Source organism: Dioscorea cayenensis, chromosome 19 (genome assembly GCF_009730915.1).
Source record: "Dioscorea cayenensis subsp. rotundata cultivar TDr96_F1 chromosome 19, TDr96_F1_v2_PseudoChromosome.rev07_lg8_w22 25.fasta, whole genome shotgun sequence".
In the NCBI taxonomy this organism is placed as follows: Eukaryota; Viridiplantae; Streptophyta; class Magnoliopsida; order Dioscoreales; family Dioscoreaceae; genus Dioscorea; species Dioscorea cayenensis.
In genome coordinates, this window is record NC_052489.1 from 19774982 (window position 1) to 19798901 (window position 23920).

A 23920-nucleotide genomic window follows, 5' to 3' on the forward strand; every position below is an offset into this window, starting at 1 on the left:
GTTTTTCTTGTACTTACATCTTACTTGTGAAAATGTTAGGCGAGAGCGAAACTTCATCGACCATCTCACAAAAATAGCATCCAATAGTATATGAAGGACTTCTCTGAAGTACTTTTGAAAATCTTCAACTACCCCAACAAAGAAGCTCTCTTTACCTTCATGGATGGCTTACAACCTTGGGCAATAATGGAAGTCCAACGGAGGGGTGCTCAAGACCTCACTACCGGCATTTCTATTGCGGAGTCTCTCATCAAATTCAAGAAGCCGGAGAAACCCAAGTCCTTCAAAGACATGGTTTCAAAGGCAAGAGTGGAGCAGAAAATAAAGAAGGAAAGCTTCTCTAAATTCTATAATCCTAGGGAGTTCTAAAATACGACAGAAGGTAAAGAACGCATGTCTCTTAAATGCCATTTTTGTGATGGACCTCACTTTGCTATGAATTGTCCAAACAAGAGCAAGATCTCCTCCTTGGTAGAGGAGAAAGCTCATGAAGAGAAGAAGATGGGGTCCTTGCAAATTCGAGATGCCATCAAAGCCAAGGTAGAGACCAACTCCAAAAGGAAGAGTCGCTTGTTTGTAGAAGCTGAGGTAAAAGGCCAAGTTGTGAAGGCCTTCGTTGACACCGGCGCCTCCAACAACTTCCTTAAAATGAAGAAAGCCAAGAGGCTGGGGGTTACCTACAAGACAAAGCAAGGATGGCTCAAGACTGTACACTCCGAAGCCAAATCCATAAGCGTAACCCGTGGAGTAGAGGTACGCCTTGGAAAATAGTGGAGCCGAGTTGATTTTTCCATTGTACCAATGGATGACTATCTCATGATCTTCGGGATGAACTTCATGGATAGTGTCAAGGCAGTGTTAATTCCTTTTGCCAACACCATGTGCATTGTTGGAGAAGGAAACCAAGCATGATACCATTGGCAAGGAAGGTAAGCCTTCCAACACCATGGATAGTGTCAAGACGGTACCAATTCCCTTCGCCAACACCATGTGCATTGTTGGAGAAGGAAACCTGAGCATGATACCATTGGCAAGGGCAGTAAGCCTTCAAACTAAGCAAATCTCGGCTATAAGGAGTATTTTGTCCAATGGAGGGACTTACCCCTAAGTGAACCAAGTTGGGAACCCTCTCTCAAGCTATAGAACCACTGTAGAGCCATCAAAGCCTATGAAGATGACACAACGTAGACGTCGTTAGATTGAGTAGAGGATGATGTCACACCCTGCATTTCTCTTCAATGACTTTAGAGGGCAAGAATGACTTTGCCATACAGTTTTCATGATGTGGGGGTAGATATAGAGCATTATTGGGAGTTGGTGGGATGAATTATTGGTGGTAGGTGGCACTAGCCCCATTCATGAGAGCCCTTGGATCAAATTGATCCTAGCCATCCATTTGTTAGGTGATGGCCTATAAAAACCTCCAAGACCTCTTTGTAAAAACATACAAGAAAGATTTGTAACAAGCATTGATAATACAAGAGAGTTTCTCCTCATTAGCTTGCTTATTTACTTGTCTTACTTGCGTATTTTAATTCTTGCTTAATTTCATTTGCCAAGTCTTTCATTTTCATACTTGCAAGTTTGTATTTTTAAACAACCAAAGGGAGAAGGCTTCCTTGGCTATATTAAATATCGACCAAGGGCCGCACGGAACCTTGAAGAAAGAACAAGCCTGTGACAACAGAGTGTCATAGGTTTCCCTCTGTGAGAGCATGCTTACAGTCTAATCTCCATTTTAGTGAGGGTTTGACATTCAAATCCTATTCCACTGGGTGAAGGCACACAATCACATGTTCAATTTCTAGTTGTGCACACATTTACATGTTGAGCTTGTCATATTTAATCAAAGCTCAATAGTGTTTAATATGTAATTTTTTTTAGAATTAATTAATGATCATATGAATTTAATTTATTTTTTAAAAAGTTATCAGTATTCACTATTTTTCAGCTGATTTAAGTGTGTATGTTCAATGATATAAAACCCATGAAAATACAAATACATTGTTCATTACCGTGGGTTGCTCCCAATCTTTATATTTTTTTCTCGAATATTTAGAAGTGGTAAAATTGTAAATTATTAAGAAAGAGAGTTATCTTTCTTAACAATTTAATATGATTATCTCATGGAATATTCGAGGGCTAAATAGCTCTCTAAAACTATCAGAGGTGAAAGCCTTGATTTTGCATCGAATGATGCTGTTTTGGGTCTTTTGGAAACCAGAGTTAAGAAAGAGAATTGTCTTTTTGTTTGGAATAAGCTGAGATTGCAAAACTGGGATTTGATCCACAATTACTCTTATGCTCCCTTGAGTAGAATCTAGATTCTTTATAATACTAATAGGGTGCAGATTAGTGCGGGAGCAATTAGTGTGCAATTTATCCTTTGTAAAGTGGAATGGGATTCAAAAATGTTTTACTAGGCATGTGTTTATGTTTCATATAAGGCTGAGGCTTGGAAATCTCTTTGGTGAGGCTTATTTGATTTAAAGGGAGTTGAGAGTTATCCTTGGCTTGTATAAGGGGACTTTAATGTTGTTTTGCTAATAATGATAGGCTTGGAGGGAATCCTATCAATGAAGAGGCAGTGATGGAGTTTCAAAGCTGGATTATTCACAATAGTCTTCAAGAAGTCAAGACTATTGGATCTAGGTATACATGGACTAATTACCAAGAAGGTGAGAGTAGAATTTTTTGGAAGCTTGATTGGTGTTTTTGTAATGATGTCTTGTGTCAGCTATGGGTTAATTCTTATTGTTCTATATTACCTCCTGGAGTCTCAGATCATAGCCCTTTTTTGATGTATATTATGGTTGAGATTAGGAATAGGAAAGTTCCTTTTCGCTTCTATGATATGTGGACTAATCATCTTGAATTTTTGGCTATTGTTGGGAAAGTTTGGGTTGAGCAGGTTGAGGATTATAGTATGTTTAGCATATATCAAAAGTTGGGAATGTTGCATAGATAATTGAAGAGGTTGGATAGAAGACAGTTCTGCCATATTTCTGAGCAAGTTCATAAATTCATATCAATGCTTAGTGAATTGCAGTTCAATCTACAAATAGACCCTTTTTAATTGTATTCTACATGATGCAAAGAGGGCATGCTCCAATCATTTGTAAAAATTAATTGCTTGGGAAGAGAGTTTTATGAGACAGAAGGCAAGGTGTAATTAAATCGCTTTGGGAGATCAAAATACGAGGTTTTTTTCATAAGACCATGCAATAAAGGAAGGTAAGGAATCACATTCTTCTATTGAAATTGCCTAGTGGTGAGGTGTGTATGGACAGGGCTGTTATTTTCTAAAGAAACTATGAAGTATTATAAAAATTTATTAGGAGTCTCTTTGGACAAGAATGCGAGCATTGATAGGGGCCTTTTTTTCCAGAGAAGGTGATATCTGAAGCTAATTATGAGGACATGTATTGTATAGCTACTGCACAGGAGGTAAAAATGGCTTTATGGGATATAAAAGGGGAAAAAGTCTAGGCCCTGATGGATATATAGTACTTTTTCAAGAAAACTTGGTGAATTGTTGATATTGAGATAATTCAAGCAGTCCAAGATTATTTTAGAAATAGTAAAATATTGTAGTAAGTTAATCATATAGTTTTAAGTCTTGCCCCTAAAGTGGTGAGCCCTGTGCCTTTAAGTGATTATAGGCCCATATCATGTTGTAATGCCATTTACATGATTATCTCCAAGATTTTGTCTTTTCAGCTTAGAAAAATCTTGGGTCATCTAATCCATTCAAATCAATCAGCACTTATACCAGGTAGGAGAATCACATATAATATTCTCCTGGCCCATGAACTAGTTAGAGACTACCATAAGAACAAGGGTGATTGTTGTGCTTTTAAAGTAGACTTTCAAAAAGTTTATGATTATGTGTCATGGGACTTTATTGAGGAAGTTTTGTTAGCTTATAGGTTTCCTACATATTTTTTTAAATTGATTATGAATGGTGTAAGGACCTGTAAGATTTCAATTATGATCAATGGAAAACTTGAGAGGTTTTTCCTAGGGAAAAAGGGTATAAGACAAGCAACCATGTATCCCCTCTTTTATTTGTTCTATGCATGGATTATTTTACTAGTCTTGAATAAAATGACATCAAATAGTTTTTCCTTTCACAAGCAATGCAAGGAATCGTAGTTGAGCCACCTATGCTTTTGCTGATGATCTTATGGTGTTCTCGGATGTTGATGTGGGTTTAATTAGAATTATTAAAGATGCTTTAAATCATTTCCAGGCTGTCTCTGGTCTTCAACCAAATCTTTCTAAAAGTGCGGTGTTTTTTAATGGAGTGGCAGTCTTGTGAGAAAAGAAATCTTGAGTATTCTTCAGTTTAGTGAGGGACCTTTGCCTATTAATATTTAGGCATGCCCTTGATCTCTACCAAGCTTACTAGAGTTCATTGTTAGGATTTAGTTAATAGAATTTCTACAAAGATTCAACATTGAACTGTAAAAATCCTATCAGACTCTAGGAGATTACAACTCATAAATTTAGTGTTACTTAGTATGCATTCCTATTGGAGCTCTCTATTCCAACTTCCTATGGCTATAGTAAATGAATTGGAAAGATTTTTTCGGAGGTTCTTGTGGCATGGGGTTAGTGATAAGAAGAGGGGTGGTTTGGTTAAATGGGAAATTGTTTGTAGGAGTAAGGCATGTGGTGGTTTTGTATCAAATCTATTCACTTGTGGAACCAAATTGCTATCTCCAGGCATGTGTGGGATCTGGAGTAGGAAAGGCAATTATTATGGGCTATGTTGGTCATCAAACACAAGCTTAAAAAGTTAAGCTTTTGGGGTATCACAAAGACTACAGATTCCAGTTGGAGTTGGCATTAACTTTTGAAATTAAGGCCTTTTATTAAGAGATGTTTTGATTATAGTTTGGGTGATTGGAAGAAATTTCTATTTTGGTTTGATCCTTGGTGTGCAGGACAAGCTCTTGCATATATTTTCCTTGGGAACAATCTTACAGAGTTGGGTGTCAAAAAATCTGTTTTGGTGAGGGATTTATGGAAGAATGGGAGATGGGCATTTCCTATTCCTTTGAATGCAGAGGTTGCACAAAGTATGGGATTTTGTTAGATGTAACTTTGTACTCTCTAAAAATCAACATGATAGTATCCATTGGAGACCTAGAAAGAAGGGTGTGTATCATGTTTCAAGCACTTGGAGATTTTTGCTGCCAAAGAATGATAGAGTTTGCTAGGCTAATTTGGAGTGGTCTAAGAGTAATGTTCCTAGACATTCTTTAATTCTTTGACTGGCCTTACATAACAGGTTGTAGATTAGGGAGAGATTATTTAAATGGACCATAACTAATTCAGATGCTTACATTTTCTATAATTAAGAAAGAGAGGCGGTTGATCTTTTATTTTTTCAGTGTATTTTCTCTGCTGCGGTATGGAGGAAAGTGTTGGGGGCTTTAAATGTGATGAGAAAACCTTTGAGATGGAGGAAAGAGGTAAGTTGTTTCAAAGAAAAGCTAGTAGTGGGAATTCTCTTGTGGCTAGATTAAGAAGGACTTCTTTTTCTGCTTGTGTTTACATGTTATGGAGGGCTCGAAATGTATTGATCTTTCAACAGATACATTATAGTAGTGATGATGTGTTTAGACAAATAAGAGAAATCATTATGATGAAGTATGGTAATCTATTCAAGGATCAAGCAAACAGGAATATTTTAGAAAGATGTTTTTAATTATGTGGGTTGTTTTGCTATAGTTCCTATGGATGTTGGTTTAGCTATGGACAAGATTTTCTCCTATGGTTTTGTGATCGGTATTGTTTGGCTATATTTGATGGCCTTCATATCATTTTTATATGTTCTTGCTGAGTGAATTATTGCTGCTTAATATGTCATTGCTTATTGTGGTTTTTGAAGCATATTCCCTGTAAGTGAGGCAGGTCATGGTGGAGGAAGTTGCAATGTTAGATATAAAGTTTGGTTTTGTTGTTTTAATACCTTTCTAGCTTGATGTGGAGATTTTGGATTTGGTGTAAATAGAAGATATAGTACATTAGTAAAATTTTCAAGAGGTTACCCAACTTTTCCTCTTTTTTTTTTTCAATTTACTAACCCAACTTTAATTTGAATAAAAAAGGATACCTAAGTATGATATATTTTCACTGGTAGGTAACCCACAAATTTTTGAGCCATGTGTGCTGATGTGGAGGCCGAAATGTCCCAATCATCATGTGCTTTACAGGTTTCATTGCCATGTGGGCTTTCCAAGGCAGTCAGGCGTATGTTTGATGTGTTGTTTTGCCAAGACAGATTGACTTAGATAACCGGGCATGCCATGTCATGGCTTGTTGTCTACCTCAGCCGGGGTTACGAGTTAAACAAGTCTCACCACACGTCACTAAAGCCTCTTCTCAGTCGCCAGCTTCTTCTCCGACATTAGGATAGAGATGAGGTGTGGAGTTGGCAAAGGAAGAGGATGTCAGCGATGAGGAAGAACAAGGGCATGGCCTTGCCCATTCTATCCAGGGAGAGAGCGAGATCCTGGTGTCAAATATCGAATAATCCTTGGGGTCACCGATGAGGATTGCCGGCAAAGAGAGTCAGGGATCATTATTTGGATCAATGGTCTTGTTTTGTTTTTTGTTGATTTATTTTTCTTATTTTCTTTGGGTTGATTTATTTGAGGAAAATCACCTCCAAGGTTTCAATTGTATCATCACTTTTGGTGGTTGTTTCTAGGGAAAGGTTAATGGCCACTATTTATTTTTGTTTTTCCCCCTAACAATCTCAATTGCAATGGAATAGGTTAATGGCTTATTAGATGCAAACATAAATGTGTTTGAGTTTCCAAGAATTTTAGGGCTCTTGTTTTGGTTAATTTGTAAAATTTATTTGGAAGGAAAAATGCAAAAATTAATTAAAGGAAACATCCCTGCAATGCTTCCTGAAGCTGCATCCCTACAACACAAGAAATATGGTAATAATTTCCATAGAAAAATATAATTGTATATCATGTTTCTTGCATATGCAAATCTATACAAACCTGAAACTATAGCTTAATTAAACTTAAAACAACAATCTCAAAAGCATGCATGAAATCATTCTATTAAAACTAAAAATTTACATGGTAGTAAGTTTTACTGCATATCAGTATCTTAAAAGAAAGCCACTGTAGAACAATGCTTACAAAATTGGTACGTGTTAACACTAAAATTTAGTATTACTTACAAAAAACAAAAAACAAAAACTAATTCTCTAGACATCTGTGTATCTCAATGAGCTTTTCTGTAAGGATCAGCTACATTAGCAATTGGTCCAACTCCTGGTGGCATCCATATTTTCTATTTTTGTCAGCACCTCTAGTTGTGTTGCATTCTCTAACATCCTTTTGTTTCTCTTGAGACCTTACCATAGGAATAATTGAAGCACTAGTTGATATTTTGGTTGTAGGATTTCTCCATGACTGAGCCACCTACACATGTTTAGAAGTTTCGGTAAGTAAATACAATCAAGGTGAGTCCATATGGTCTTCATGGGCATGATATACTCCAAAGTATGCATGTTAAAAAATTATAGTAGTGAAACCAACAGTGATCAACTCTAAATGCCTCATACATAAATAGTATGAAGCAACATAAGCATTGACCTGGTGTATAGGACCCTCCATGCCTTGCTTTTCACTTGTTGCAGATCCCTTTCCATTTTCCCTGTTTTTGTGGCACCTTTTCCACATAGATCTGGCCTACTCATTTGATTTTCCTTAGCTAGTAAGCCTATATGTAATCTCTCCACTTGAACACTGTCCACCTATGTTCACATGTTAAAAAAAAAAGATGACCATAACAATAAACAAACCCAATGGATACAATTAAGTATTTCTGCATGCACTAACTTGTGATCTAGGCTCTTGAGGTGATTGGTTGGTATATTCCCTAAACATTTGGGTTCCAATGGTAATTGTTGCCCCATGTGCAGTTTGAACAGGTATTGTAAAAAATTGCAATCATTGGGAAAATAAATAAAATGGACAATTATCAAACTCAGCTTCATATGACACATTATAAAAAATGGAAATCAATGTCATGCTTTTAATTTGCACACAAACCACCAATTAGTCTGCCAATGCCTTGAAAGTATGTCATTCACAAGTTAAAAAGAAGGCCTTCTCAAGTTTCTTTGCTATTTTAGGGTAGTGTCACGTTTTACATTGCATCTCTTCTTCTTTGGATCCTTTTCATCAAATGTGTTCTAATTATTTCAATCATTGTGGCAATGCCCTTGGTCCTAGCTTCTAGGATGTTGCTGTTAAAAACGTTACATAAATTGTTCAAAAGAATGCCACAAGTAAATTTTGTTTTAAAATGTGACCTACTCCAATTCTTAGGTTCAATTTTTTTCATGTACTCAAATCCACCCAATGACATCTCATTTAGGCCTTCCATTGCTCTCTCATAAGCAGAGTTGTAGGTTGCCCTAGCACAGGACCAAAACTGGTCCTTTAGTGCCTTATCTCTAAATTTTTTCCGAGATTGGTATGAATACCCTACACAATACCTATGCTCACTGTTTGGGAACAATTCAGATACTGCAGGCATTAATCCCTAATGTTTATAAATCAAACATGTAATATCAAAACAATAATTAAATGCATACACAATTTGGATTTCAAACATTTAAATGCATACACAATTTGGGTTTTAAAAATATAAATGAAGGAAAATGCATACACAATAAATTTCTCATAAGATAATCAACTTGGTTAAAAAATCATAACTACATAAGGAAATCAATTTCATTGAAATAAATTTCTTACCTTTTGCCTGTCAGACGTGAATGCCCATTAGTTGCTATCAACAATCCTTAAGTCCTGTGCAAGAAATGCAGAAACCATGTCTAGTTATCTTTTTTTTTTCTTTTCTTGCAACAACCCATGCAATGGGATAGATGCAATCATTTGCATCTATCCTAACAGCAAATAGGAGTTGGCCCCATATAACACCTTTAAAAAACATCCATCAGTGTATGTTGTAGACCTTCCAACATTGGCGGTGTCTTCTTCCTCTGTCTCATTACTAAAGTTATAATCTAATTTATGGAAATAATCCTTTTCATCCACATTTTTCTTCTTTTCACAGTCCCTTACGATAATTTCTTCCAAATTTGCTTAATCCATAGCTTCCTCTTCTTCATGCTCTTTATATTCCAATAGTGCAACCCCACTAGTTTGACCTACATATTTCACACCACTAGGAAGTCTAACACAAACACAAACCTCCCTATTAGATCCCACAAACAGAGCCATTTTTAGGGCATTTATATCAGTCTACACCTCCTTAAAACCTCCATCACCACTCCATACATCTAACCAGCATAGCGAAGATCCTTCTACATCCAAACCTAATTCTCTGGCCATGTTTACTAGCTCTATTTTGGAAATTTGGTTAGCACAACAATAATGTATGTAACCAGCAAAACCTTTATTTCATCCACAATGTAATGCAGCGTTTGTTAGGTAATATCACAAAATTATATAACACCATTAGAGGCATGCGGAAGAAATAATAAAATTACAATATGATCTAATTATTTTAATGGACACTCTATTTTAATTGAAAGGTTTAAAAAATTACCTCAAGATGTTTGAAAACCTTTCCTTTGATGTGCCGAATTTGTCCCTCAGATTGTCGTAGATCTTCTAGTGTCGAACGAAGGTCTTATGCCTCTAGGTCATACGCTGGAATTTAGAAACAGTCTCCTCTACTTCTCCAAATTACGGCTAAGGTTAGAGAGAAAAAGAGAGAATGGGTGTTTTCTCACAAGAGAATCAATTTCTAGGGTTAGAGACGAGTCATTTTTATAGAGACTTCATAAAACATGATAAACAGTATTCAATTATGAAGTCCTATTCGAAATATGAACATTTATAACATGATAAACATTATCATCGAAGTTCTATTACAAATATGAGTCATAATGTAACTAAACTCACTTTTGTCTTTAAGTCCTTATAATTTTTAATAAATATTTCACTTCATCAAATTTTACTCAAAATTTAAAGACAAAAACCCTAAACCAATTTACAATTTCACTCATCCTATATATATTTTACCTTTGTACTCAAAACGAGACTAATTCTTAATCCTTTTAAGCGTGACTCCCTAGGTTAATTTCGATTGGCAATGAGAAGATACTAAAGGATGTGGATGATACTTAGCCAGCCACGTGGCCCCACATTGTAACCCAATTGAACACGAATGAGGAAATCATTGCGAACCTTTCCGATTATGATTACTATTTGTGTATAAACCCTTCGTTCTTGTATCCCAACCGAGTGAGAGCCATGGTAATTATCAAACGCACTGAACTCAATCGTATGTTGATATCCATAGTAGATTAAGATTACCAAACTACCCTTCATGTCCCACATGATTAGTTTAGCTACCTAGGCCAAGGTCTTCTAATCTCATATACTTATAATCCCATGTGATACTAACTCGTTTACTTCCGAGGGAAGGAATTCTTTCTTGGTGATCACTGACAATTGCTACTTGCTCGACATAGCCACACTTCGAGGTTAGCCCTACTAAAAGGTAAACTGAGCCTAACAACTCTAGTTATAGACTAGACGTCACAAGCACATTATGATCATGATACCTCAGGTCTAAGGTCCACTCATATGATTATAACCAACAATCCCAATCATTAACTGTCAAAGAGTAAAACCCATGTGATTGGATTGTTGGCAGTTATGCTCGAATACACCAATTCCAGTGATGCATTTATGACATTTGCTCTCATTATTCCATAGTGTTCAACTAGCACTCTTTGTCAAACTATATGTTATACAAATCCTTATGAATCTTTACCACCCAATTAAAGATTCTCTAATTTGTGAACTGCTTAAGTGTATAAGTACTAAAGCCTTCTAGTGCTCTCTTTCTTATCCAATAAAGAGTATAAGGTTTAACTTAATACACAAGGACTATAATGTTCAAAATTAATTAAAATGCCATCACAAGATTTAAATGAACATCAAAATAAATGCCTTTATTAATAATAAGAATGTATAATACAAATGAAATACCCTAATACAAGTATCCTTGTTGGCATACGAGGGCATAATCCTAACAGCCTTATGGTGAATAATTCGGCATCTGGCGCTGTAAAGAAATGTCATAAATCTAACCCATGGTAGGGTACTGTTGTAACAAAATCTACCTACTGGATAATTGAGAATTAGAAAAAAAAAATAAAGAATTTTAAAATTAGTACCACATAGCAATATAGTAATTTAATCACACATTTCCATCTAATGGTTTTACATTGCAATGTCATAAATAAAAAACATCCACAAAATTAACATTGAGATTACATAGCAGCTTGAGAATGAAAAAATATCAACAAAGACTATTTAAACCATATAGATAAATAGAAACACACAAACTTAGTAATTAAAGTATGGTGGCATCATGAAGAGTACAAAAGGAGAAGGGTACAGAATTCCAACAACGTACGGTTGTCAAAACAACCTATCTGTTTGTCTACATTTTAGTTTCTTCATCCAATAAAATATGAAAACTGGTTTTCAAGAAATGTTAAAATCATTCCACCAACACCATCTTAATCTTACAATTCAACAAACAAAGACAAAGATTTAAATTTCAATAACCATTTTATTTCCTCTATCCAATCAAACATGAAACCCATCTTTCCAAGAAATACTAATCAACATCATCTTAATTCCATAATACCATAAGCAAAAGTAAAAATCATAATTTCCAAAAGAAAATTAATTGATAAAGAGCTATACAATGCAACAAACATATATAGAAAAAATAAAGATCTTGTTTTTTGATCAAAGTATAATCATTCACTAGGACAACCTCAATTCCGAAAGGCATAATCGTAATTAAAAAAACTAGTGACCTAAAATTCTAAAAAGAAACGAAAATATGAATGGTGATTGATCAGGAAGAATAAACATTAAAAAAACATGATCTCAACCTCATTAAGCATAATAATGGCAATTAAAGATCTGAAATTTCTTTAAAAATAACAAACAAAGATCATATTTCAAGACAATGCAAACCCTCAATTTCAAAACCCAAAGAAAACATAGAAAAATCACAAATTTCCATAACCGAAAAAGAAACTAATCACAAATTGTTTCAAAGAGGCCATGACTCTCCATTCCATCCTAAAACATTACAAACCCTACAAACCCTAACATCCACTTCATCCTTTAGCTCAAACTTCACAATCTTTCTTTCTAAGCAAAGCCCACTTCATCCTACAATTCAAACCAACTTTTCTTTTCAAACAAAGTTGACAAACACTGCACATGCTGTATGACTTAGTGGCTCGGAGTAAGGTACTTATAGTAAACCAGGGCTTGCTCCAATTCCTGTCATACCTTCCAGTTGATGGAAATCTTCACCGGTGAGCTCTACTACATTCAATCTCGATGGCGAGTAAAGTACTCTCTTCTTTCCCTAGTCGCACCAAACCAATTGAAACCCTTCTTCTCCCTCTTCCTCATTTGTCTCCTTCTCGGACTGGAGAATGATGAAAGCTATATGCCTTTGCCTTTCTCAAGGAGAAGGGCCTTTAGTGACCTGTGGCGAGACTTGTTTGACTCATAACTCCAGCTGAGGTGGACAGCAAGCCATGACATGACATGCCTGGTTGTCTTAGTCAATTTGACTTAGCAAAACATCACATCAAACACATGCTTGACCGCCTTGGAAAGCCCACATGACAATGAAACCTGTAAATTACATGATGGTTGGGACGTTTCAGGCGTCCACGTCAACACATATGACCCAAAAATTTGTGGGTTACCTGATGGTGAAAATATATCATACATATGTATATTTTTTTATTCAAGTTAAAGTTGGGTAACCTCCAGAAAATTTTACTCTTGTTTTTTTCTTTCATGAGGGGAGTCATATGCTGTGTTTATGCATTGGTTTTTTTGTTGTGTTGTTGTGAGAAAGAGTTGTTATAAGTGTGAATTGATTTGGTACTTATATGTGCTAGGACATGTATTCTTGTTGGTTTAGCCAATAAAGTTTCCTTTTGCTTTTGAACAAAAAAAAATTGCAAATTGTTTTTAGGTGCATGGATGCACTTTTATATATAATATTTCTAATATTTATATTCTATCCTTTTTTTTTTCTTTGTTACCTTTTTTTTTAAATTTTGTTTTTATAATAAAATATTAAAAATAAACATTAAATAGGTTGTGTGTGTATTTCCATCAAAATTTGACACCCATATGCACGAAGGAACTAATTAATGCTTATATGGAGTAAGTGTAATTTTGGAACTTAAATTTAATACTACCAAACAAAACCCTCTTCCTACTAATATAGATATATTCATTAATATTTTAGAAAGGCCTACATGTTAAATATATTTTCAAAATATATTTGTAAAATCACTATTTTTATGAGTTTATTATTTTATTTTATTCTTTTATTTTCTTCAGAGAGAGTTTGTTGGTTTACACATGGACAAACAAGTTTGTATATGTTAACTAAGGATGAGACAAGCTTGTAGGTACCTTAACCCTAGACAAACTTGCTATAGTCAATGCATGCTCAATGGCCTTAGGGTAAGCTCACGCCAATCCACAAATTAAGGAAGGGAAGATGGGAAAGATAATCTCTTAAAATTAACTAAATTCAAAATATAAATAATTGAGCCAATGTGGAATAACTTCTTTAACGGTAGGGCCAACTTGGAATGCATTAATTGTGCCAACATGGTGGCTATTGTTCAGGCTAAAACCCCATGTAAAGTCACTAATCACTAACCACCAACCAATCAGTCTTATTAACTCAAGGCTCTCCAAAATACTGATCTCACGACTAAGTAAAGTGATGAATGCACCTATGAACTCATCCCAATCGGCCTTCATTAAAGGAAGATATATCATTGAAGAACTCATGTTTAGTCTTCCAAAACAAAATGTCCATGGCCAATATTGTTGAAAAACTCATGTTTTGACATAATTGGCCAATATTTTCCTTTTGATGTGTTGGAAGCCTGTGGCATTGGACCTTCTTAGACTAGTTGGATAAAAACAAGTAATGAAGGCAAATATTTTCATGAATGAAATCCCTTGTGGCTATGATAGATACAAAAGGAGGCTAAGATAGAGCAATCCCCCTGCTTGCTAAACCCCTAACAATTGACACTCTTAATTAGCACCATGTTCTCCCATACCCTTTACTCTGAAATTTTGTATGCGGGCTTCCTTAGGCACAATGGGAAATATGCTACCTTCAATATACTGACGATCTACTTATTTTATCAACCGGTGATATTGAGGACCTCATAGTTATCAAACTTATCCTCTACCTATTTGAAGGTAATTTGGGCCTTGCAATCAATTTCTCGAAGAGTTGCATCTTTTTGTCCAAATTTGTTCACCTCCCAAGCTTAAGAGGGTCGTTCCCTCTTTCCTATCTTAGGGTTCTGCCTTATGGCCACCATGCTTAGATGTAGCTAACTTTATCAATCTACTCTTGACTCACCATCGCTACAAAAGATTATATTTTTAGTAATAACAAAAGTTGTTACTAAAAGCTTAATTTTAGTTACTACTATTAATGGTGACTAATTTTTGAAATCATCACATCTCTTTCGAGATTATTGTCAAAATATATATATAAATATATATATATGAAATAGTGACAAATAAAGTGGGCACTATAGTTCATTTTCCTATATCACCCTATGTTATCTTTATTAATGACAAATTTATCACTAGATTAGAAATTATATTTAATGCAAAATTTGTCACTAATGTCTTTATTATTGTCACAAATAACACTATTAATTCAACAATACAATTTGCCTTAGTAACCATAAGGTCTAATATATTTTGACATAATTATTATATGTTATGATACTTTTGTTACTAAATCAAAATTTAATATTAAAAATATTAAATTTTCACCAAATGTACAAAATCCTAATTTCAAATACATAAAATTGAAAATTTAAATATCCAAAAAATAATTACGAAATTATCCAAAACTATGAGATGAAATACTCCATTATGCATTTGAATATCTCTCTCTCTCTCTCTCTCTCTCTCTCTCTCTCTCTCTCTTAGATTTCAATTTGTCTTGTAATAACTAACACTTTTTTTTATAGCCTCAACTTCTGCTAGAATTTGACTCATTTCCTTAAACTTAGATGTTATTCCCCTTTTCTGATCCTTATTCTACATATTTAGATAAAAATTATGAATTTAGTAAACAAATTTAGAAAATTTCACAAAAAAAATGTAATTTAATTACAACTTTCATATGAAGTTCCACATACCATTTAGGTTTTTTTTTAAATGATAAAAAATCTTGAAAAATAAGATTCAAAGTATCAAAAAAAAGAAAACACTAGCGAACAACTATTATTATGATATCACCCAAAAATCATATAATCCAATTAAAAAATTAAAATATGTACATAGATTCTAGAACACTAAAATATTAGAGCATAGAGATACATAATTGAAAAAAGAGGTCAAGAAACTTAACTTTGAAGATCTAAAAAGATAAAACAAAACAACATTTATCTATAATCCGATCTAAATTAAAGGCCCGTTTTTGTCATAACAAATGAAAATATGAGTGACTAAAATATTTTTTACCACAATTACATTTCAATCCTACCATAATTACAATAGTATTAGTGGCAAGAAAATAAATCATCACAATTATTTTAAATAATAGTGCCAACTTTTTTTTGGTCACAAAATACCACATATTTGTGACAAAACTAAATGTTTTTTTTTTAAATTGGGTTGTGTTTGGATCTAAATCTACCTAGTTGATTTTCTAACTTGTTGCTATGGTTGTTGACCCTCATTTTCATGTGGAATTTGATTAGATTTTCATAAATATCGTTGTGATTTTTTTAATTGCAAAACAAATATAGAATAGTAAAAAAGCATTTTCATAAGTTTGCTATTTTTTGTTTTGTACTTATGCAAATCAAACACTGAACAATATAAAAAAAAATTGTACTGTCCAATGAACATCAAACATAGAATAAAACAAGCAATTGTGTTGTACTTTAACAATTTGTACTATACTACTTGTGTTGTTCTTGTGAACTAATCAAAAGGACCCTAAATGTCTTAACTCTTGTAGTGCATATAGGAAACCAACTATCAATCCCTTAGACTTATCCTTCTGAACTCAGTGCTTTCTTTAATCCTAATATGCTAGATGTTAGTCTTTCAAATGCCCAATTGGGTCATCTAAGCTACTAATAAAGTGTGTAGGGAGTTCCTCTAGTAGGGACCTAGTTTTGGCCCCTTAGGATTATTTCTTGTGTTTTGGAAACAACTTTGTAAATCTTAAGATCAAGGGGTTGGGCATTTTTAACCTTCATGACTTTAATAATACCTTCCTAGGAAAGTGGTGGTGGAGAATTTGCTCTAACCAAACTTAATGCTAGTCACAAATCAGTTGATTCAACAGTTCATTCCTGGTCTATATAGTACTAAGACAATTACCAGAGGTTATGCCATCCAAGAAAGAGATATTTCTCCCAATTTCATTGCTAATAATAGACCAGATATTCTGAGACTTAGTGCACTAATTCAGAAGATGTTCAGTAGTCTCATTTTCAAAATTGCAAAGAACACAGTCTGTTATAGCAGCAACCTCTTGGCTTATATGGAAGGCAAGATGCAACTGCATCTTCAAGAATGAAATGGTGGATTTTTTTGTTGTAGCTAAAAGAGTGATTGCCCATGTCAAGGAGTACACTAAAACCTGTTTTCCTCAAGCCGGGAATAATTTTTCTGTCTATGAAAACCCCTTCCTCTTTTCAGTTGCTCATTGGAACAAGGATTTATTGAAAGGAGGGATTGGCTTTTATGTAATAGACGCTAATTCTCATATTTTATTTGTAGAATGTTGTAACAATCCAATGGAATTGAAAGTGGAGGCCAATGCTAATGCTCTTATCATGGCACTGAGGTGTTTGAAGGACAGAAACTTGGCTATCAAGCACATATTCATCTCTAGTTTTGATCTTTATGGATCCATAAAGAATGGAAATGTTCAATCTTCTTGGAGATTAAATTCAAGGATCTTTACTGCTAAAAATCTAATAAATGATGTAAGACAACCTCAGATGCATACTATTCCTAGAAAATGGGCTGGAGTGCATACATATTAGCTATCCATGGAGTTGGTATGCATGAAATTACATTGTTTCATTAAGGTCGAGACCTCCCTAAGTGGATCATGAAGAATGTTTTGGCGAATGGTTTAAATATGTATGCTTCTCTTATTGTTTTTATGTTCCTTTGCTTCGTTTCCTTCAGTCTTTTGTCTGTTGTTATTCTTTCTTATTTTTAATAAATACCTTTTTAACTCTTTTTATCAAAAAAAAAAAAAAAATCAGTTGATTCAACTACTATTATAGGGGTTCTCCTTAAGAATCTCCACTACAACCCCTTCTCCCCTTATCTCCCCATGATTGAGAAAATCATTGTTTTGTGTTATGATCCTCTACATTTTACCCATTTTTCACTTCTGTATTCTCCCCAACATGCAAGATGAGCCACAAAATCTTTCTAGAATGATCTTATCATTGGCTTAATGGGCGAGATCACAACCAATCGCTTCTATTAGTGATGTGATCCCCGGCCTTCTCGCCATCACCTTACTACTTGAGGTAACCTATTGCATTGCGCTACATGTGTTAATTTATGAAATTTTGTCCCTTTGCCCCTAAATTGGACTACTCTAAATTTTTTATTCTTGAAAGTAATGGAATATTCTTAGTGAAATCTTTCTATACTTTCTTAATCATTGCTTCCATAAGGTCAACCTTTTAGAAGGACCATGTTCTCACAAAATTACTATTTTAATTGGCTTGTGTGAAACAACAAAATCTCATCCCTAGTTAATTTTACTAAGTGTGAATGCAATAGCTTTTCTATTATAGCATGTGTACTTCACCATGTTGCGTTGGAAAGTGTTGATCATTTGCTCTTGCCATACCCTTTTGCCTCCCAAATATATAAGCACCTTGGGTAGGTGGTACTTATTTGGTTTATCTAAGCAACCCTTGTCTATGGGAGAGGTCTGGACTATCTAGATGCTTAGACTAGACTCCTATATCAAGGATACTAGGGAGCTCCTCACTCGCGTTATTTTTTTTTAGAATATTTGGCTAGAGTCGAATAATCATATTTTTAATAATTGTTACAACCAGCAAAATCCATTTTATTAACAATTGATTATGTTCCTTCTCTAATTATTTATAGCTCTTGAAGTAAAGAGAACTAAGATGGAGACTTCAATTTCTACCATTAAATACAACCTCGACTTCAGAACTAAGCAATTCTGATGATATAAGGATGGACCCGTGTGGAAAAGACATGATGCTCTCTTGAAGATGTTGCCATAAATGGATAGCCCAAGCCTCTAATTATCTTTGAAGAGTGAAGAAATTAAATTGGTGGTCTTCTAGCCATGCAGGTTCAGCCATGCAGGGCAGGCACGACCTAGCATGGCTTTAGCCCTTTTAATTTCTAATTTATATTTAAAAATAAAATTAGAAAATCTAAAAAAAATTTATAAAAATTATAAAATTATAAATAAATAAATAAAATTTGTGGATATTTAAAAATTATCTTAAAACAATCATAAACATAAAGAAGAGAATCTATTAATAAGATATATATCTATCTATATATATATATACTAGTGTGGGAGACCCACGCTAATGCTACAGGGTTATGTATAAAGTCATTTTTTCCTTTTTTAAATTTATCTGTTATTTTATATATTCACATTGTTCATTTTTTTTTTTTTGAAAAAAAAACTCTAAATGTAACAAATATTTCATTTGTTGATAATTGTTGTTTATTTGAAGCGCTATAGTAAGTTTTTGAAAAACAAAATTCATCTACTTCGTAAGCATTTATTCATGCGTTAAACATAAGAAAAACTTGTTCAAGTTCTCATTGTCCACTCAAAATAGTAAAACAAAAGGGTACAAAATGAAATAGCTTCACTTCATTCATGGTTGTCATTATGGATGTGCATCATAAATAGTTGCGTGTTCAACATTGTTATCCATAGCAGCTGGGTATTTAACGATGTGTTTTTGGGAGATGAATTGGATTTGAGAGCTTTTTGGGCATTGTTCTTTGATGAGTCAACTTGTAAAAGAATAATGCATTAGTTAACATTTTTTTATTTTTTAAATTAAGTCATGTGAAGTTGTTATTTGATAATCATATATAATATCTAACATGTGTGTTATCAAACTCCTTTAGCTAAAAACAAACAAACGAACTCTATATCTATTTTTTCCAAAAAAATACCAATATATATATATGGATTAAAGCAACCTTAGCATCCTTTGTTCTCTTGCTTTTATACTCTCTTTCTTTTTGTATTTTTTTCTAAACAATATCTATATATATTATCTTTAAAAGGGAAAAAAAACAATATATTAACATAAATAACAAACAAATACCAATATATATGTGTGTGTGGAAAACCAATCGTAATTGCCTTCTATCTTATTTGTTAGTGTCTGTATATCTTATATAATTGTAAATATGTATACTATGTATATGCTTGAAGTACACTATAACAATATCAATATATATATATATATATAATGTTCAATATAGAAATGATTAGTACATATAATATATAATACTATATATTGCAATATATTATGGAATGTTGGAGCTTTTCAAATTATTAATTATTATTTGATATATTGGGTTGTTTCAAATACATGTATATGTGTGTTTCTTGTAAATTATGTATTATTTATTATTATATATGGTAATATATATTAAGGAAAAAAAAACACAAACGATATCTTAAGTACAAATTACACTTCTTTGGGAGCGTTTGAGTTGTTCAGAGTTCCAATTTAGTTTTGATGACACTTCATCATGACATGGGTAGTAGTCCTGTCATTTCAGTAGAATTTTTAACACATTAGCAATAATTATCAAGACACTAATAATTAGTAAAAAAGTTTTCAAAAAATTTGTAAACATTACCTCTGGTTTCTCAATTAGCTCCTTTGCATTTGAAGCAGAGGTAATGATATGATGTGCATTTTGTTTTATAAAACCTTCCTCTACAATTTGCTCAATGAAGGATAGTAATGAGTTGCAGTAGCCATCAATGTTCAGCAATCCGATCTGAAACAAAGAGTAATTTAGCCACTTTTTTTTTTAATAATTTTCATTATGTAAGTGTATAATTGGAATCAAATTACCGGCTTGTCATGTATCCCTAATTGTGGCCAGCTAATTACTTCAAAAAGTTTCTCAAGAGTCCCATAACCTCCTACATAATAATTAAACTTGACATGAGTGTATTTTTTTTTGTTTTTAGTTATTTATTTCAAGAAAAAAAAACCATAATAGTTATCCAAGAGTGATAACAAAATGAAACATTTCATAGTGAATAACGTTTTTTTTTTTTTCATTTTTTGTGATCCAAATCAGGGAAGAAGGTTGATTTATGTTCAATATTGATTGATAGGTAGTACAAGCTATACACTAACTAGGTATAGCAACAAAGGCATCAGCATGTAGGCTTATCTCTGCTTTCCTCTGGTGCATATTTTCAACTGGTTTTATTTCTCCTATAGTGACACCAGTGATTTATTATAAAAAAACAACATATAAAAAACACATAATGTATTGATTGTAGTTTTTTTTAAAAAAAATTATTCCATATCTCTTTATCCATTAGTGCTTTGTGAATAACTCTGAGTAGATGGATAAAAGCTTTGGTTAATATGTTAAGAATTTTTTTTTTAACTAAATGGACTATGATTTATATATATATATATATATATATACAATGAACACAAACCATACCCAAGCACATGGCTTCCACCATCCAAGACAGCTTGCGATATCAAGCCCATTAATCCAATATTACCTCCTCCATATACCAAATCAATGTTTCTCATTACATGAAGGGTAAATATTTGTCAGTTTATTTCTAATATTTTTATTTATCAATTTATTTTTCAAAACAATAACAAAGGAGAAAGACAACAAGGAAGAGAGATTGATGCAAAGAAAAACTTAAATAAAGTAAAAGAAGAAGGCAAACTAGTTCTTTGCCAAGATTAATGGCAGCATCTTGGTATTTCTTTTTCTTTCCTGGGCTAATACCACACAAAACACAAATTGTCTTGAATTTTGATGTAGTCATTCTCTTTGTTTTCCTTTCGCTTTAATTACACTACAAATTGTAGTAACTATATATCATACATTAAGTGCGAGAAATGAACATGATAATAAGGAATAATAAGTTAAAATTGGAAGAATGATACTCATTTTTCCCCTAACAAAACAGATGCTTGAACACTTTGAAGAACATGGAAAATATATCTCAACAAAGATTGATGCTATTGTATACCGTGTTAGATCTAGCAGAGTGATGTTGGAGTGTTGTTTGGGAAGATTATTCTAGCTTTATCAAGGTTTTTTTTTCGGTTGGGATAGCCATTACTACCACACAAAAGTATATATATAGAGAGAGATAGATGGTTTGTCTTGTTCTTCTTTGGTTATTGTTATGTTTTTAATTTGCATTATATATATATATATAATTTTGTCAGAGATAGTGATCATGTCTTGTTAGATTTTCTTAAAAGAAGAGTAGATTTGCTTTATATTTTTTTTACACTTTTTATTAATAAATAAATCAATATGTTGTTAATATGTTGTTAATTTTTTGTCTACTTCTTTACTATTGGGAAACATACTGATTATTCTACCAGAAACAATTTTACTTATTTGCAAGTTTTTTATATATAATTCTTAATAAATATTTGAATATGACAAATTGATGTTGTATCATAGTTTTTCTATAAAATGACTTCAAAGCACTACAATACAGCATTGTGAGGTGACATTGAAATTATGAATACAATTGGATGTCATGCAACGTATAGTTAAATTTAGCCACAACATTTCCTCACAGTTTTTCCACTTTTGCAAGGGTTTTACACATCCCCAAAGAACAAAAATTCCAATACATAGTGCAAAAACTAAACACACTCATCTGTTTTCTTGAAAAAGATATTCCTTAAACACTTGTATCTCTTTTAGATGTCATAAAGGGGTTGAGGGTTGATTGCGATCCATGGTACCAATGAAAATTAAAAGTTATATAATAAGAACATATTTCACCAAAATAAAAACTAAAATAATAATAATTATTTTATTATAAAGCAATCCAAGAAGGGATCATACTTAATCTAAAATATTAGATACTATCATCTTGACCCTTCCCAAATAAATAAATAATAGAAACTTCAAGTATGAGATATTGACACTCTAGATGCTTTCAAAGATAAACTCCATAATTATTAAGAATGAGTTCTAAAATGAATGCAAAAAATAGTTATTTATCTATATATATATATATATTAAATTGTGTTGTTTTTCCTGGTTGAATTATTATTGGTAGTCATCAATTTCTTTTGTAAGTTTTTTTTTTAAAAAAAAAAATCTGCATTGAGATCAGTTGAAAAATGGGATTTGTGACAAATGTTAGATGTGTAGATGTATGTAAATTAGTCAAAGAAATTTCAAATATGATTTTATTTGTATAGTTTACAGATATTATTTCTATTTGATATGATTTGATAGGCATGTTAGTGTTTTTCAATAATTTTTCACAATTATTTTGAAAGTATGGCTATGGTTTTGTTTTTTTTAAAACCAAATCATATATGATAAGTGTATTTTTCAAATAAATAGTCAATAAGTTGTATAATTTTACATTAAAGTTTTATGTTAGGAAGGAAAATATAATTAAAAAAAATTATTCAATAATTTCATATTGCTAGGTCATATGAGAGTTCTGTATATATATATATATATATAATTTTTTAAAAAATAATTGTTTATATATGAATTGGTAACAATAAAAACTTATTAAATCAAATAAGAAAATTGGAAAGTGAAAAGCCTCAGGCATGTTCATCATTTTGCACTTTGTTGTTGAAAAAACTCTGCGGCGACCGAGTCCAATCTCCTCTTCTTCCCTCTTCCCATTGCTTCCTCTTCTTGGCCTCTGCTCAACCCGGTCGCGCTTTGGCTTATGCTTTCCTTGGCGCTTGTCTCCGTCTCAGGTCGAGGTATAAGCTTACAGCCTCTCTCAAACACCAGAGAAACCTTTCTGTTGTCGCCACACACCTCCTTGCAACCATCCTAAAGTTTCCCATTCCTCCGCCGGCGCTGAGCTCATCCCCAAGAGAAAGCGAGCAATGAAGAGAAGCAAAGATGGAGAACGCAAAGGAAGTGGAAAAGGAGAAGATAATGTCATTATTGGAAAGCCTAAGTTCATGGCAGACAAAAGACAACTATTTTGGTTTTTTTATATTTGAAATTTTCGTCCGGATCTCTTTGTCTATCTCATATTCTCATGAGTTGTTTTTCCTAAGTAAAATCATGGTAGACTAAAGGCAACTGTTTCACCTATCTTTATATTTAACAGTTTTGTCCAGATCTCTTTGTCTACCTCATTTCTTGCTACTTGTTTTTTGAATTCTGTACCACTTATCCTCTCTATGGCACTAAGGGTGCAAGACCTATACTATTGAGAAGTGCCATCCATCCCATCCTTTCATATTTCTTCTTATATTCCCCCTCTCTCTCTCTCTCTCTCTCTCTCTCTCTCTCTCTCATTCATTCTTTCAGTCATTCATTTCAATATATATAAACAATCAAAAGGTTATCTCTATCACTCTATGCAAGTCCAATTCAATACTTTGGATTCCATAACTTTGTTTTGTGAAACACACCAAAAAAAGGCATACAAATTTATCTTTGAATATATTCCTTTTCAAAACAATCAAAAGGTTATCTCTATCACTCTATGCAAGTCCAATTCAATACTTTGG

At 33.1% G+C, this 23920-nt stretch overlaps 1 protein-coding gene across 1 annotated transcript; it reads right to left on the bottom strand.

Moving 5' to 3' along the window:
• Positions 1 to 847: 847 nt before the first annotated feature.
• Positions 848 to 21219, bottom strand: LOC120284123 (probable cytokinin riboside 5'-monophosphate phosphoribohydrolase LOGL10). The gene is made up of 8 exons (XM_039290925.1): positions 21112 to 21219; positions 20877 to 20968; positions 20730 to 20764; positions 20558 to 20653; positions 20267 to 20337; positions 20046 to 20189; positions 19875 to 19952; positions 848 to 1012 (listed from the first exon to the last, which is right to left on the bottom strand). Exons 1-8 carry the CDS (start codon positions 21217 to 21219, stop codon positions 848 to 850), a joined length of 789 nt encoding a protein of 262 aa, XP_039146859.1.
• Between the last annotated feature and the right edge of the window lie 2701 nt (positions 21220 to 23920).